This window comes from Panthera leo, chromosome A3 (genome assembly GCF_018350215.1).
Source record: "Panthera leo isolate Ple1 chromosome A3, P.leo_Ple1_pat1.1, whole genome shotgun sequence".
NCBI lineage: Eukaryota > Metazoa > Chordata > Mammalia > Carnivora > Felidae > Panthera > Panthera leo.
Window position 1 is genome coordinate 101,097,275 of NC_056681.1, and position 17,433 is coordinate 101,114,707.

Below are 17,433 nucleotides of genomic sequence, written 5' to 3' on the forward strand. Positions count from 1 at the left end.
ATAAAAACTAAACGGTGGTCTAGTGCAAACGTCTCCGAGAACGCCACATTCCTACTATTCCTGCTTAGAATTCAGAATTCTGTTCTCTTCATAGTCTGCACAGAAGTTTTTATTCTCTGTAGCTGCATTGTTCTGAATGTCCTGGGCCAGGAATTCCTAACAAATTAGACCTCTTCTTCCCTGAGCAAAAGGCTTCTCTCCTTTCTGAGGGAGTCAGACGATTTATAGAAGAGCTTCTGGCCTCCCCTTCTGCTTACAGAATGATGAAGAAGTCTTGCAGGCCTCTGGGAGTCTGGCCTGGTGGCAGAACTCTGTGGAAGCTACTTTTGTCCTTGTGGAGTTTTTGAAACTCCATCCTGGTTGGTCACGAGCATTGTAACAAACACAGCTGTGTCTTAGGGCCTCTTTGCCAGGTGCCTCAGTTTTCCTGGCCTTTGTATACCTGATATAAGGGATGGATACCCTTGGGGGTTTTGCCTGGCCTGTATCCTTCTCTGGGAATGGCTCCCTGGCATATATGTGAACTCCATGACCACCGTCCATTAGCTGAACAGGGGCTAGTCAGACTCTCTCCTTCTGGAATCTGAGACCCATCCAGACTAGAGTTGGCCAATGGCAGGTACGTGGACTCGTGTAGATATGTCAAATGAGCACGTGTGGGCCAAAGTTTGGAGAGAGGTAACTTGAGTAAGCAGAGACCACAGGGTTAGGAGAACGTCATAGATAGGAGGAAGAAAGGAGGAGGGCAGCCATCCAAGTCCACTGTCCCCATGAGTCCCAGCTGGGCCTGCTACACTGACCAGGCCCAGCCCAGAGGCACAGACTAAATCTTAGCTGACATCTGTGCAGCTCGGCAAACTTTGCCTCCAATGTGGCTTGGGACCCAGAAGCACGAATATGAATCCAGGGGCATTTGTCATATCTGGAGGACAGTTTTTCAAGTGTCTTGTTTCTTTTTTAAAAAAAATTCTTTGGGGAGGCACTTCACTCTAGACTAGATCTGTACTTGCTAAAAAGTGTTTTCTGACAAATAACAGTCGAGCTAAAATAATGCCATGTGTCCGTGTGGATTCCGAATTCCTAATGTGCTAGCCCCAGTCTCAGGAACAAGGAGTTTGTCCAGTCGTCTGATTTTGCAGGTGAGAAGCATAAAGCCCAAAGATAAGGGCTTCTTCTTTCCATCTTGTTCTGTCTTCTAATCTGAAAAAATAAGGTTCTAGGGCTGCGATGAAGATTAAGAGACTGAATGTAAGTGATTAGCGAGGTGCCTTAAAAACATGCCAAGTGAGCTGCTCCCTCACTGCCGTGCCCTTTGGCGCCCTCCTCCCCCTCTTCCCGCGCCGCTTTCTTCCGCGCTCGGCCTCACTCCCCCGCGGCCCTTCTCACTCGCCCGCAGAAGCCTGAGGCCTGCGGCCAAGTCCAGCGCGCAAGGCCGAGCCCCGGCCCCGCCGCCCGCCAGCCGCCGCCGCCCGCGTCCTGGACCCGGTAACCGTCCCCCCCCCACACACACCCGGCCCAAGCCAGCCGATTCCGGGCCGGGATCCGGGGTGGCGCCGCTCGCTCGCCGCGGTGACCAATCCCCGCCCCAGCGGCCGAACCTCCCCCCTCCCAGGCCGGATCTCCTCCCCGCGTCGGCTTCTGGCGAATCGAGGCGCCCGCCCCGCGGTAATCGGTAGCGGTCTGTCTGCGCGTTTGAACTTCTCTCGGTTTCGCTCAACCCTGACTTCCGCGTGGCTGTGTCGGCCTCCCTGCCCCCTTCCGTAGTCTAGGTGGGGCACTGTGCTCAGATTTGGAGGACCTGGGAGGGTCGAGGGTTTCCGAGGCTTGGAGCCTTCCGTAGGGGCTCTGCGGTACTCGGACACTGGGAAGTGTTTTCAGAGGCTGGGAGCGTGCCTTATCCTGCAGACCTTATCAAAACCTCCTTCCCTGACCCACGGCCTGGATAGCCGAAGACTGGTGCCCGGTGACCTTAGACAGGCAGGGGCCTACCTTGAGCCTGCTGGAGCCTCCACCCTGAGGGGCCCAGTCTGGGCTCGGAGGGCAGAGACTCAGCTGCTGGGGTCCAAGTCCCGGCCCTGCCCTGCCCTTTATCAGAAAATTTCTTCGCCTCGCTGGGCCCTTCCTGCACTGTTTCCTGGCCTTGGGGCTTTAAAACCAGACCTCCTGAATTCACTGTCATGGTCCAGAGAAAGGTATTCAGAGCTCAAGCTCAGCTCCTCAACATGACACCGGGCTCCTGAGAAACTAACTTATGTGACATTGTAACCAGAGTTAGCCCTTGGGTGCCCTTGGGCACTCCCCCTGTCCACAACCCCAGTCAGAGTCCTGAACCCACCCAGGGCCAGTCAGCCTTAGCTAGACAGTATTAAGGGTAGCTTTTCAGCACTTCTAACTATTCCAGGGTTAGGCTGAGAAGTAGGGCACTGGTTTTCAATTAGCTTGACCAAATCCTTCTAGTTTATCTACCACTGAGGGGTTTCCTGGGACAGGGGACTTCCGGTTTTAAAACTGGGAAGGTCGTGGGCAAAGTGGGATAAGTTGGTTCCTGTATTCTTAACCCTGGCTGCACGATAGACTCACCCAAGGAGTTCTCATATAGGGGTTCTAATTTGATGGGTTCAGGGAGGGTCCCAGATAGGAATATTTTTTTTATAGCTCCCAAGTTGATCCCAACAAACTACCAGAGTGAGGAACCACTAGGTTATGGACAACAATGCTGTAAAACCATTGAAGGTGGCTATTTTTTGAACAGAAGTGGACCCAGACATTTCTCAAAATGGTGGTCCTCTCCTTATCAAGAGGGCTATCAAAATGGCAGTTGCTTTATTATTGCTATTATCTTTCCCCAGTTCCCTTATTCCTCAACAGTGAGGACCCACAAGGCTTCTCCTTCCCTCGAATGCCTCAGTATCCCCTTTCCCAAGGTCAGCGAATTTGCCTCATTTGGATTGGAGAGGCCATGATGTGGACATTCCGGATGAAGCTGGCATGAGACTCAACAGGGCTCCAGTCTCTCAGTCTGGGATGCCTACCCCAAATGAGTCGTGGTCTAGGGGCTAGCTGAGGGTGCTGTGTATGCTTCAGCTTCTCTCTGTGGGGTGCTGAGCTTGGAGAGCAGGTGCCTCTGGGACTTTTCCCTCTGCAGGCCACCAGGGATGCGGTACATCAGCACTCGGGGAATGGCCCCCCGGGTCGACTTTGAGGGAGCCCTCTTCTCTGGCTATGCTTCTGATGGGGGTCTCTTCATGCCCGAGGAGCTCCCCCAGCTGAGCACAGAGACCCTGCGTCAGTGGAGTACGCTGTCCTACCCCGGCCTGGTAAAGGAGCTGTGCACCCTCTTCATCGGCCCTGAGCTCATTCCAAGAGATGTCTTAAATGGTGAGCACCCCTAGCCTCCCTACTCTCCCACCTAACTCCCCAGCCAAGCCAGCTCCCCCACAGAGCTGCAAATCCATCACTTAACTCCTAGGAGGTTTCTAGTCCTATTTCCCAAACTTCGGATTTTTTTTCCAGATTCTGGAATCCCAGAAATGGAAATCTCCCCAAAGAGTTCATCCATTCCATTCCACCTTCCATCTCCAATAAAATGAATGCCCCGTGGCATCTGCAGAGAATTTTTCCCTTTCATTTATTGTTCAAAACCTTTTTCAAGACTAGACATTTCACCAACATCCTGAGATGCTTGAATAGTGGGATGCTTCCTGCCTGTATGTGAAGCGCTTAGACCCTCAGATTGCTGTTTTATTGCCTTGAATGGTAATTTTAGAAGGGACTTTGAGAGTATCCTGGACCAGCTCCTCTCAAAACTGGAATATACCCATGGGTTGCCCTAAGGATCCTGTTAAAATGCAGATTTTGATTCAGTAGGTCTGGGGTTGGCCCAAGAATTCTGCATTCCTACCAAGTGTCCAGAAAATACTAGTATTGCTGGTCCATGGGTCAAACATGTGATATAATCACAATATAATGGTGACAGCTTGGGGCTGGGAAGAAGAGGGCCACTCAAAATGTGGTCTCATGGCAGTGATGGCATTGCCTGGGCACTTAATCAGAATTCTCAGACTTCTTCAGGCCTACTGAACCAGAATCTGCATTTAAAGATCCCAGGTGATTGGTTTGCTAATGAAAAGTTTGAGAAGCATTACCTAAGGTGGCCTGCCTTAGGTAGGATTATATGTAAACCATCCCAAGGTTCCGGTATCACAGATGTGAGATTTAGTATAGGAAAAACAAATAAAGAACAACCTCTCTTTAGAAAGGAATATTATGGGGTCCCTGGGTGGCTCAGTCGGTTAAACTTCTGACATCAGCTCAGGGGCATGATCTCCCGGTTCTGTGTCTCCCTCTCTCTCTGCCCCTCCTCCGCTTGCCCTCTGTCCCTCTTTGTCTCTCAAAAATGAATAAACGTCAAAAAAAAATTTTTTTTTAAGGAAGGAACATTAGAAAAGATGAGACATGGATTTGTTTGTTGCACAATTGTTTAATCAAACTTCTGTTGGCATTCACACACACACACACACACACACACACACACACAGAAGAAATGCAAACAATGAAGTTTACACAATAAAAAATGGAAGTCTGATAGTGTCATTTCTCTTCTCTGGGGCGCATGACTATGAGGAATCTATGGACGGTGTGGTTCATGTCTTTTCAGACTTCTTTCTCAGATTATGCAATTATATTCATATACAGTATCATTTGGGGTAAACATGTTTTGCCCTCTCATCTGGTAGCAGGAGATAGGAACTTCAAATTCAAAAGTGTAAAGAGACAAGAGAGAGAACCTGTAGAAGAGATAATGCCCTTCTTCCACCATCCAACCCCTCTCCCCTCACAGGTCTGATCGACCAAGCCTTCAGCAGATTCCGCCACAGAGAAGTGGTCCATCTGTCCAGGCTGAGGAATGGGCTGAACGTGTTGGAGCTGTGGCATGGCGTCACATATGCATTTAAGGACCTGTCCCTGTGCTGTACAGCACAGTTCCTGCAATACTTCCTGGAGAAGAAGGAGAAGCACGTCACTGTGGTCGTAGGTGAGCCCCTTGGGGGCCCTGACTTGCCCGCATCCATCCACAGGATGCCCGTCATTGATGTCTCTCAAGGAGGGTGTGTTACTGGTTCTTCTAGGGCAGGGTTTATAACCTTTTCTTGTGCCATTGGCCCCTTTGACAGTCTGAGGGAGGCTATGGAGACTTCACAGAATAATTTTTTTAAGTACACAAAATATGTAAGATTATATGGTACCAAGTACACAGGTGCCCTGATTTCTATCCCTGGATCTCTAGGAGGTTAATGGACCCCAGATTAAGTACTAGGTTCCTACTCTTCAGGTATTTGAAATAGACATTGTCTCACATGGCAGCCATGCTTTAGGGGCCACGTCTTTCCTTTTCTGTCTCCCCTGTTCTAAAGAAGAGGGTTATTTTTGCTTCCTATCCAGGAACGTCTGGGGACACAGGGAGTGCTGCCATTGAGAGTGTTCAAGGGGCAAAGAACATGGACATCATCGTTCTGCTGCCCAAGGGCCACTGCACGAAGATTCAAGAGCTCCAGATGACAACAGTGTTGAGGGAGAACGTCCATGTGTTTGGAGGTGAGTGCTGGGATGGGAAAGCGTGGCCCTGCCTCATGGGGGGGTCTGTTTGGGGAGATGAGCTGGAATAAAATGGTCAGTTGATTGGTCGATCATTCTTCCTCCTGCCTTTTCTCTGTCCTTTCCTTCCTTCAACCGTTATGAGGTTGGTATATGCCTTGGCTTAGCTCTGGGCAAGCTCTTGGCAACACGGTTTCATAAGCTGTTGGAGGTGATGAGTGCACAGACCAATACTGTCAGTACAACCTAAGAAGTGTAGGCTGAAAACCATAATCCAAAGATTGCCACCTTTATGCAGGTTCAACCTCCTGGTGCCTTATATACAGGCAGCCACCAGACCCATTCGCCTGAGCCAAATGACTTGGGTTTTGTTCCAGGACACGGGAAGTTTAGAGGGCACAAACAAATGTTAAATAATTATTTCTTAAATGTTTATTTATTTTTGAGTGCGAGAACGTGAGCGAGCAGGGGAGGGCAGAGAGAGAAGGAGAGAGAATCCCAAGCAGAGAAAGAAAGAGAGAGAGGGAGAGAGAATGCCAAGTAGGCTATGCACTCAGTGCAGAGCCTGATGTGGGACTCAAACCCGTGAACCATGAGAACCTGATCTGAGCCGAAACCAAGAGTCAGACGCTTAACCGGCTGAGCCACCCAGGCACCCCAGCAGGTCTAAGTATTTAAAATAGGAAATCAGTTAGTGGTACCCATTGCTAGAGACACCCTTTCCTGAGCCACATCAGGAATTTGGGCATTTTGTATTTGCAGAAACGCAAAAAACTATCTCCTTTAATGTCAGGACATCTATTTTTTAGAAATCGAGACTGTGGAAGGGTGGGGTGAGCTTGAGTGGAGCTGAACACTTTTATTTCCACTTCTCACACCTAGCTAGACCCCAGGTAGCCCCAAAGTAGGGGCGGGGATATGAGCAGTAGGGGTCTTGGTGAGGTTTTGTACACTGTATACACCGTGGCCTTGGGGAAGCTGTCCCAGTGGTCTGGTCTCGTTTGGTCACTCACCTGGCAGGAGAGCAAATGTGGTGGCAGAAGACAGTCCTCCTACAACTTGCCTGGTCTCCTGGTATGATCCCATAGAGCATGTTTGCATAGGACACGGGCTTTGTCAAGGAGCAAAGCGTAGTGCAAAGAAACCTTCCCCATGGGAGTAGCATGAATAGCCTTTGTCCATTTGTTCAGAAGTAAGCAAAAAGCCCCTTCTACTCTTTCCTTTAACAAGCACATCCACATCCCAGTGAAAGGTTCTGGGTTTAGCTAATGCAGGTGTTGGCAAAATCTTACACATTAGCCTTGGTGGTTGGCCGTATTTGGTGCGTTTTTCTGCACTCATTGCAAAATTTTGATGTGTGATATTTGGGCTCCTGAGGGTCTCTGTTATACCCTAAGCACTGAAATTGCTAGTGATGGGTCCAGGGCTATCTTTGCCTAGAATCAAAGCAGAGAGTAACCTTTTGTATTTCTGTCTGCCACCTACTCCCTTCTTGCCTTGAACCAGATTTTGGAAGACTTTTATCTAAAGGCATGGGGGTCGGGGAGCCTGGGTGGCTCGGTTGGTTGAGTGTCCGACTCTCGATTCTGGCTCAGGTCATGATCTCACCATCATAGTCTCATGGTTGTAAGATCGAGATCCGTGTCAGGCTCTGTGCTTGGCAGGGAGCCTGATTAAGGTTCTCTCTCTCCCTCTCCCTCTGCCCCTCCCCTGCTCTCTCTTTCTCTCTCTCTCTCTGTCTCAAAAAAGAAAAATAAATTTTAAAATACGACACGTATGTAAGCTTGGTTCCTGACGATGGGGTGAAGAATGGTGCCCATTTGTAAAATAATGGTAGAAATGTCAATGGTATTGAGTGCAAATCTGTCATAAATGTATTATTGCTGGAGCTCAAGGGGGCATTTCTGTCGTGCACATGCTCTGAGCTTCAAGAAAATAAGGCAGCAGACTTTAGAGAAATTAATTTTTATTTCTAAATAGCACCGTTCAGGTTCTTCCTTTCCTTTCTGGAGTCTTCTGATTTGGTTTCTTGGAGGATGTGTGTTAGTTCCAGAGCTAACAGTGGGTATGTATTTTCCCTTAGACCAGTGAGCTCAGGGAGTAGGGATGGACCACCTGGATTGTTGTGAGTTGGACACTGATGTTTTATAAAGTCATTAATTTCCAGGGCACCTGGATGGTTCAGTCGGTTAAGCCTCCGACTTCAGCTCAGGTCATGATCTCGAGGTACATGAGTTTGAGCCCCTCATAGGGCTCTCCTCTGTCAGCACAGATCCTCTTTCCCTCTCCGCCTCTCCCTGGCTTGTGCTCTGTTTCTCTCTCTCAAAAATAAATAAAACATTAAAGAAAATAAAGTCATTAATTTCCGTATATATTTCATACTTGGTTTTTTTTAAAGAGAATCTCTTTTTTTAAGTTTATTTATTTGAAAGAGAGAGAGAGCATAAGTGGGGGTGGGGAGGGGCTGAGGGAGAGGGAGAGGGAGAGAATCCCAAGAAATCTGCTTGCTGTCAGAGCAGAGCCCAGCGTGGGGCTCGATCCCAGCACCCTGGAATCATGACCTGAGGCAAAATCAAGATTTGGATGCTTAACCAACTGAGCCACCCAGGTGCCCCTATACTTGGTTCCTCTTAAGCAGAGAGTAATCAGCAAGTGCTAGGTACACATTATTTGGGATGTTTGGGGCCAGATGTAACAGAATATCTAACTCAGACCAGCTTGAACAAGAATATTTTCCAGCTTACGTAACTGGAAGTCTAGAGGTGGGCTGGGCTCCTGAATAGTTGATTCAGTGACTCAACAGTCCCTCAACAGGGACCCAGATTCTCTGTGTTTTCTGCTCTGCCTTCCCCAGTCCTAGGGCTCCTTCCCCCTTGTGTATGTAGTGCTTACTTAATGTAGCCAAGTCTCTCTTCCTGTGGCTCTGTCTTAAGAGCAGTGAATTTTTTCTGGAACTCCAGCACACATCCCCTGGTGCATGGATCTAGAGCCAGCCCCCTAGCCTCATTGCTGCTACTCAGTGCGAAGGGTGGGATGAATAACAACCTCAGTGCCTACTCTGGCACTTCCCACGGTAAATCCCAAGTTTGGATCCAGAGGAGAAATAGACCCAGGTTTCAGATAAGAGATCCATATTGGCTTGATTGCTAGTTGGGCTGGATTGAGGAATGCAACTTGGACTAGTAGCCAACTCACCCATAAATTTAATGAGCAATTCATCCATAAATTAAATGGGGTACACACCCAGCTCATGGAAGAAAGGTCCATGCCAGCTTCCCTACCACGTAGGAGCAGGGAACAGAATGCCTCTCTGTGATCTGAGAGAAGAAGGGCAGACCGTATGGCAACAGTGACTCTTTACCCCCACCCGCTGGTAGAGGACCGTGGAGTGAAGAAAGGATCAGCCTCTTGCCACCTCACGACCTCATAAACCATCTTTCCTTGTTCCTAAAGAGCGGGGAAGGTGGGCACGGATTACAAAGAGGAGTCATTTTCCCAATATCCCAGAAGGCTGACATTATATGTCTAACTTATATAGTGGTAGAAATGTTGGAAATCTGACCACAAGAACACGAGACATGGTTTCTTTCCTTGAGTTGCTTAATTTTGCGTCCAGGCCAAGACATGGGAGAGCAGAAACCGAAGGTCGAGTGAAGGTCCCGGCAGGATGGGCCCAGTGTGGGAGGGCCTTGTTGCAGGCAAGTGCTGACCACCTGGGGGTTCTTCATGCTCCTGAGAGCCACCCTCCACTCTCTCCCTGACAGTGGAGGGCAACAGCGATGAGCTCGATGAGCCGATCAAAGCTGTGTTTGCTGATGTGGCTTTTGTCAAGAAGCACAACCTGATGAGCCTGAATTCAATCAACTGGTCCCGGGTCCTCGTGCAAATGGCCCACCACTTCTTCGCTTATTTCCAGTGCGTGCCATCCTTAGACATGGACCCCCTGCCCCGCGTGGAGGTGGTTGTACCGACAGGGGCTGCAGGTAACCTTGCAGGTAAGGAGACCCCTGGGCTGCAGGGGCAGAAATGGGCTTTCCAGAAAAATGCCTGTGGCCCTAGTCCTTCCCACCACCCCCTCGGCTGCAACTATGAGGAGGAAGATTGAGTCCTCGCTCTGGCTCTGAAGGTGACAGGCAAGCCCTCAGCAAACTTCCCCCTAATTCCCCGAGAGGACATCCCGGCCTCTTGCTGCAGGAGGGAAGGATGGGCTCACCCCGCTCAGGAGAATGTGGGAAGATGAGATCAAAGTTCACCTCTGTGCTGGCCTGGCAGCTCCCTCTTCCAGAGATACGGACTTTGCTCCCAGCCTCGGCCAGCTGCCTGCAGTGAGGGCACCTGGCACACCGTGTTCCCACTCCTAGAATCACTCCCCAGAGACCGTGTGAGATGGAAAGAAGGCTGGACTTGGGGTTCTGGCCCCAGCTGCATGGCCACGGGGCCGTCCCTTAGACTCAGCCGCTCCGCTACAAAAGCAACATCGGATAGCTTATCATATCTCTCAGGACTACTGCGAAGTGCACATGAGTCTTCACGTGTGTGGGTGAACTTTGTAAGGGTGAAGGGCTGTACCGCTGCGTGGCATTAAAATCGTCTTCCGGAATAATGATAAACATTTATCCAGCACTTACTACCTAGCAGGCTCCGCTCTCAGTGCTTCTCATGTATCAACTCATTTAATCCTCACATGCGCCTCTGAGGAGGACAGTCCTGTTATCTCCACTGTATAATGAGGCAGTGGAGGCACGGAGGGCTCGGCCAGCTTGCCCCTGCTTACACGCTGGTCAGCGGCAGAGCCAGAAGTGCCGTCCAGGCAGGCTGGCTCCAGAGGCGGCGTCCTCATGAGCTTGCCAGGCTGCCTTCTAACGGGCACTACCGTCTCTGATGGTTCGGTCGGTGGCATCGCTTCCGATGGGCACCAAGCATGGCTTACGTGACACCATGAAAGCGTCTTAGTGGTCGGGAGTCTTCCTGACTTCTTCCACTCACACGGGGATGGGAAGAACGGGGAGCTGGCAGTCAGGCAAGGATCGGTCAGCTGCCGTGACCACCCACGGGGTAAAGCCCACCGTGCTCCCCATGTGCATCCCCCTCCGGTGAGTGATGCCACCTGCACGTGCCCCAGTGCCTACCACAGTAGCTCCTACCTACCTCTGCTTCATCGGGAACCAGCTGTTTCAGCTTAAGCCCCTGGGTCCTACTGAGGGTCCACGTCTCCTCTGCCGTACACGGATATCATGACGTTTACGTGCAGATCCAGTGAAACAGAATGTGAACATGCTTTCGCAAAGTTCAGGGTGACGTTGGGGTGGGGTGGTGATCCCTAACTCCTCTTGACGACCTGCCAGAGATAGGCCACCCCTGGAAGTATGTCGTTACCTTTTTGGGCTCTCCCTCTCTCAGGGTGAGGGATTCCTTATTTGTTCCGTGCAAACAGGAACTGCAGCCAGGGTGGCCCGAGGGCGCCGCTCCGTCCTCCCAAGGGGCCTCTCCAGGAGGTGCCGTCTGGAGGCGCTGCTTCCAGGAGGCTGATTTCGGGGGGCAAGACCATGTGCTCTGGACTTAGACCTCTTTCCAATCCTTGCTGTGCCACTCGGCAGGCTTGGGGTGGGTCATTTCTACTTCCCAGAACCTCCATTTTCTCTTCTGCAAATAGTAGTGAGCATTTAGGGGCACCTGGGTGGCTCAGTCAGTTAAGCACCTGACTTCGGCTCAGGTCATGATCTCACAGTTCATGAGTTCGAGTCCCGAGTTGCGCTCTGTGCTGACAGCTCAGAACCTGGAGCCTACTTTGGATTCTGTTTCTCCCTCTCTGCCTCTCTGTCTCTCAAAAATAAAGAAACATTTAAAAAATGGAAAAAAAAAAACCCAATTCATCCATTTAGAGTATACAGATCAATAGTTTTTAGTATATGTGCAGATTTGTGCAACCACCCCCAGTCAACTTCAGAACATTTTCATCACCTTGGAAAGAAACCCTATTCCCATTAGCAGCTACTCTGCATTTCCCCCTCATTTCCCCAACTCAACCACTGATCTCTTTTGTCTCTATCAATTTGCCTATTGTGAACATTTTACATATAATAGAATCATACGATATGTGACCTTTTGTGTCCAGCTTCTTTCACTTAGTATGTTTTCAAGTTTCATCGATAGTATAGCACATATCAGTACTCCATTCCTTTTTCTGACTGAATACCATTCCATTGTGTGCATGTACCACATTTTGTTTGTCCATTTATCAGTTAATGTTGATGTCTGGAATGTTTCCATTTTGAAACTGTTGTGAATGATGCTGCTATAAACATTGGTGTGTAAGTTTTTGTGTGGACCTATATTTATTTCTCTTGAGTATATACACCTAGGAGTGGAATTGCTGGGTCATATGGTAACTCTATGCTTAACTTTTTTGAGGAACCGTCAGACTTTTCCAAAGCAGCTGCACCGTTTTATATCCCCACCAGCAATGTATGAGGGTTTCATTTCTCCACCAATACTTTGATTCTAGCCATCCTAATGGGTGTGAGACAGTATGTCATTATGATTTGGGGTTGTGTTTCCCTGATGACTGATGATACTGAATTTCTTTTATGTTCTCATTGGCCATTTGTATAGCTTCTGGAAAAATGTTTGTCTAAGTCCTTTGCCCATTTTTGTTTTTTTTAATTTAAAAAAAATTTTAAGGTTTATTTATTTTTGAGAGAGAGACAGAGTGCGAATTGGGGAAGGGGGCAGAGAGAGAGGGAGACACAGAATCCGAAGCAGGCTCCAGGCTCCGAGCTGTCAGCACAGAGCCCGATGCAGGGCTCAAACCCACAAACTGTGAGATCATGACCTGAGCCAAAGTTGGACGCTTAACCGATGCAAGCGCCCTGACATTTGCCTATTTTTAAATTGGGCTATTTGTGTTTTTATTGTTGAGTCAGAAGAGTTATTTACATATTCTGTATGCAAGTCCTTTATTAGATATATGATTTGCAAATATTTTTTTTTCTCATTCTGCGGGCTGCCTTTTTGTTTTCTTGAGAGTGTCCTTTGAAGCACAAATCTTCCAAAGCATAAAAGTTTCTCAATTTTGGTGGAGTCCGGTTTATCTGAATTTCATTTTATTTCTTGTACTTTGGGCGCCATCTCTGAGAAAACTTTTGTTCTTCTCTTCACTTGTCTTAAGCGGGGTGCATTGCTCAGAAGATGGGCCTGCCTATCGGCCTTGTCGTGGCAGTGAACCGCAATGACATCATCCACAGGACTGTCCAGCAGGGCAACTTCTCTCTTTCTGAGGCCGTTGAACAGACCTTGGCATCAGCAATGGACATTCAGGTAGGACCTGTGGGAAAGTGTGCAGGTCTGGCCCAGCTATTGATTGGTTGGGAATGGACAAGGACTGACATCAGTGTGGCCCCTGGCACCCTGCCTTTCCAGGTGCCCTACAACATGGAGAGAATCTTCTGGCTGCTCTCTGGCTCCAACAGTCAGGTGACAAGAGCCCTCATGGAGCAGTTTGAAAGGACCCAAAGCGTGAGCCTACCCAAGGAACTGCATAGCAAGGTCAGTCCCCGGTTGCACCCCACGGAGAAAGCAAAGGGTGTAACCACGAAACCCAGTGTAGGCTTGAAAATCTGTCTAAGGCAAGAGGACACCTGTTTCTTGAGCACCTGCTATGAGCCTGGCCTTTTTGCAGTCTCTTTACAGGGACTAATTTGTTGAATGAAGAGAGGCAGCAGAGAGCATTGGTTCAAATCAGACGGGGGTTGGCTCTAAGCCAGCTTTGAAACCTTGGGCCAGTTTCTTAAACTCGTCTATAAAGTAGGGCTAATGAGAATGCCTGTCACAGCATTGTTGAAGATTTAAGTCAATTAATGCCCATGAGACACGTTGTATACTGCCTGGAAATATAGGGCTTAATACATTCACTGTTAATTGTTTTAATTCATTATTGTCGATTTTCAGTAGTAGCAACAATTGGAAGCCACTTTGCCCATCCAGTATGAACAAAGGCCTGTTGAGCTTTTTTTTTTTTTTTTTGAAGGAAAAGGAGAAATTTTATTTCTTCAGAGTGGTAGGAATCTGGTTGGGAAGGATTGCTTTTATTTTAATGTAGCCTAGTGATGGTCCACTTATTTTACGTAAGAGAAAGGATTTCATATGTTGACATTGCCTTTAATTTTCTCTATCACATCCCACCAAGTCATCCAGACCGTGTGTATATCCAGTGACCAGGTCCTCACTGGCTCACATCAGCTCTAATCATTACAAAGTCCTTTATGTTGAGCCGGAATCTCCTTCCGACTTGTGCACTGGGGAGCAGTCCGATTCCCATACTTGAAGAGAATCTTTGTTTCTCTGCTGCGTCTTCCCGGTCCCTTTAGCTGTCCCTTCCGTGACCTAATTTTGCATAGTCAAAGTCAGTCTTAAAGGGTTGTTCCCAGAACTGGCTACAGTTCTCTGGGTTTAGGCACCCACGCAGACCAGAGTGGAATTTCAATCTTTCTTGTGCTGCAACTTGTCGTCGTTTGCACTGCCATAGCAAAGTACCAGAGACCGGGTGGCTTATAAACAACAGACATTTATCTCTCACGGTTCCGGATGCCAGAAGTCTGAGACCACGGTGCCAGCACGGTTGGGTTCTGACGAGAGCAACTTTCGTAGAAGTGGCGGACCGCCAGGGTCTTGTCGTATCCTCACATGATGGCGAGACATTTAGCTAGCTCTCCGGCCTCTTCTTATAAAGGCACTCATTCCACTCATGAAGGCTTCACCCTCATGACCTCGTTACCTCCCAAAGTCCCACCTTCAAACACCATAACGTTGGGATTAAGTTTTTAACATATGAACTTGGGGGGAGGGAGGACGTAAACATTCTGACCATAATACAACCAAAGGTCAACTTACTTGGTTAACAGTTCGTGTTGATATCCCCAGTCCTTCTCCTCATGTAAATGAGGTGCTCCATGGAAACAGACACCAGATCCCACACTTCTTCATTCTCTCCCTGGCTGTACACGTACAAAACATCGCATCTGCTGGAACAGCATTCATTCATTCATTCATTCATTCAACATATCTGCTGTAATCCAGGAACTGTGCTAGATACTGGAAGTACAAAGATAAAGAAAATACTTTCTCTGTCTTCTGTGAACCCTAATGGGACAGGTAGCTGTACAAATGATTTATAACACCCTATGGCGGCAGTCAAGTATATGCAAGGTGTTTGGCACCTCAATAGCATGCAGTAAATTTTCAGAGAATGATCAGATCAACCGTCCACACTGAGGGGACAGTGAGAAGGGAGTCTTCTGCTGTCTGTGGGTGGAAGGGGAAGGCTTCCTGGAGGAGGTGCTACCTGAGCTGGGTGGGAACTGACTGGAAGATGTTTCTTACACCCACAGGACAGGGATGCACCAAAGACAAGGCACCAGGAATGTTTGATTACCCTTAACCTTCTGTGTTTTGTCGGTTTGTTGAACAAGAGTATATACTAATTTGCTGATTCATGAGCTAATCCTTACTAAATTCACTGACTTGAAACTCGAACGGTCCTTCCCCCAAGCTGAGTGAATCAACTTAAAACTGGGAAGCCTGGGGAACCAGCTTTTTCTCTGAGCTGAAGCTGAGCTACTTAGTCTGAAGACTTCATCTGAATCTCTCGTGTTGCCTGGCTATGTTTTGTAGTGAGTTTTTGCTCGCTTTCCCTGGGTTACCCCCAAACCTGATTCCCACCCCCCGCCTCCTCTGACCCTGGGCCCCGTCAGCTTTCAGGGGCAGTGACGTCTGAGTCAGTGTCGGATGAGGCCATCACCCAGACCATGGCTCGCTGTTGGGAAGAGAACAAGTACTTGCTGTGCCCTCACTCGGCCGTGGCCGTGAATTACCATTACCAACAGACAGAGCAGCAGCCGCCCAGGTATAGGCCATGGGCTCCGGGGTCACTGGGGTACTCTGGTTTTCAGGGGCCCTTCTTTCCCCCAAGCAGAGGAGATGGGAGTCCGAACAAATGGCTGTACTGAGCATGACCGGTGCTGTGTGGAACAGTGCCCCGGGAACAGGGATCCCAGAGGAGGGTGTGTGATGTATTCTGGGGACAGCCACTGTGACAGGTGGTGGTTGAACTGGGCCTCCAAAAAAGAAGAGCAGTTTCCCTAGCAGTGTCGTTGCAGAGATAAGTTCAAGGTACCAAGCGCCTGTCTTTTTCTCTTTCTTTCTCCCCTGTTCCTCCTTCTCCTCCCTCCTCGCCTTCTCCTTCCCTTATCTGTCCCTCTCTTCTCCCACCCGCCCTCCTGTTCCCACCTGCTCCATGCCATAGCCTTCCCCGGTGTTGTCTGGCCCCCGCCTCTGCAGCCAAGTTCCCAGAAGCTGTCCTGGCTGCCGGGCTGACCCCAGAGACCCCCGCGGAGATCCTAGCCCTGGAGAGCAAGGGGACACGCTGCACCCCGATGCGGAAGGGTGACGACTGGACGCTGATGCTTCGGAACACCATTGAGGACATAAGCTGCCAGCAGAGGGGTCACTTCCTGAATGCTCTGGAGTAGCCAGGCTGGATTTGACTTCCTTCAGGCTCCAGACCGCAGGGAGGCATGCCCTCTAAACTGCTTTGCACACCTTCTCGTTAAGAGTTGGTGTAGTTGGTTCTCAGGAGGTTGCTCAGCACGGTCTGGGGACCAGCTGGCTTTGCTGTGTTCTGGAGCCGCTCTGTGTCCTCATCGTGGTGGTGGTGTGCCTGCTTACTGGAGATGCTGGCTGGGGATGTGTGTGTGTGACGGGGCGTTCCGGATGGTGCAGGAGCGTCACTGCTGCGGCATGCCCGCTAACCGTGCCATGGTTCTCAAAGTGTGGCCCTTGGGTCTCCTCAAAATGCACACTGCCGGCCCCTACCCCCTACCTTCTCAGGCAGATCTCTTGGGGGGTGGGGGGGGTGGGAAGGGACGTCTGCAGTTCTTACGAATTCCCTGAGTAAGTCCTCTGTGCACTCCAATTTGGGAAGCCCGAGCTGGGGAGTTTAGGTTGATACGTAATTTCTTATTTATCCATTTTGAGGTGTACTTTCTTTTCACGAGGGCATGCTTTATTGCTTCTACTGTTTTCACGATCTAGCCCTGCCCTGTCGGACTCAGTAGCCGCCAGCCATATGGTCTCTGAGCACTTGAAATGTGACTAGTATGGCTAACACACTGAATTTTTCATTTTTTAAAATTTTAATTGATTTACATTTAAATGTCTTGACTTCTTACATTACTCGATTCCGTTATTTAAAAAATTTTAAGTGTGGTTAGAAAAATGCAAGTATGTGAATCGGCTTTTTCAGCTGTCAATTTTATGAAGTCTAAATACAGGTAAGTATGTCCAATGAAAATTTAGCGTTCTAATTGAGAAAGACCGTAAGTGCAAAATATATATTGGATTTCAAAGACGTCAAACGAAAAAAATCGGAAGTACCTCGGGAATAATTTTACACTGACCACATGTTGAAAGGATAATATTTTGACGTATTGGGTTAAATAAAATAGATCGTCAAAATTAGTTCCATCTGTTTCTTTTCCTTTTACTAGGATGTTTAAAGTGATATATGTGGCTCGCCTTTGTGGCTCACATTGCATTTCCATGGACAGAAGTGATCTAGAACCTAACCTTGAACACGCTACACAGATAGTTGCAGGTTTAGTTGTATTACTGGGTTCACATCCTGTCTGAATCAAGGAGGGTGAAATGAGACCAACACAAACATGTGAAAGTCAACACAAGCCTTCTGCCCTGGATGTGATGGCAGGGGGCGGGGGGGGGGGGGTGGTGGGCAGGCTTTGGAAGGCAGGTGAGGCAGGCACATCATGGAGGGGGGCACTAGAA

The 17,433-nt window shown here is 48.9% G+C and overlaps 1 protein-coding gene across 4 annotated transcripts; it reads left to right on the forward strand.

Moving 5' to 3' along the window:
* Window positions 1-1,376: 1,376 nt before the first annotated feature.
* Window positions 1,377-17,109, forward strand: THNSL2 (threonine synthase like 2). 4 transcript variants are annotated; one of them, XM_042932963.1, is made up of 9 exons: window positions 1,377-1,485; window positions 3,146-3,378; window positions 4,841-5,035; window positions 5,443-5,595; window positions 9,360-9,590; window positions 12,764-12,912; window positions 13,015-13,140; window positions 15,345-15,496; window positions 15,896-17,109. In XM_042932963.1, exons 2-9 carry the CDS (start codon window positions 3,156-3,158, stop codon window positions 16,119-16,121), a joined length of 1,455 nt encoding a protein of 484 aa, XP_042788897.1. In that variant the 5' UTR covers window positions 1,377-1,485; window positions 3,146-3,155; the 3' UTR covers window positions 16,122-17,109. The 4 variants fall into 4 exon arrangements, with proteins under 4 accessions (XP_042788897.1, XP_042788896.1, XP_042788899.1 ...); XM_042932962.1 differs by lacking the exon at window positions 1,377-1,485 and adding an exon at window positions 1,492-1,769; XM_042932965.1 differs by lacking the exons at window positions 1,377-1,485; window positions 15,345-15,496 and having other exon boundaries at window positions 1,492-3,378.
* The last annotated feature ends 324 nt before the right edge of the window (window positions 17,110-17,433 follow it).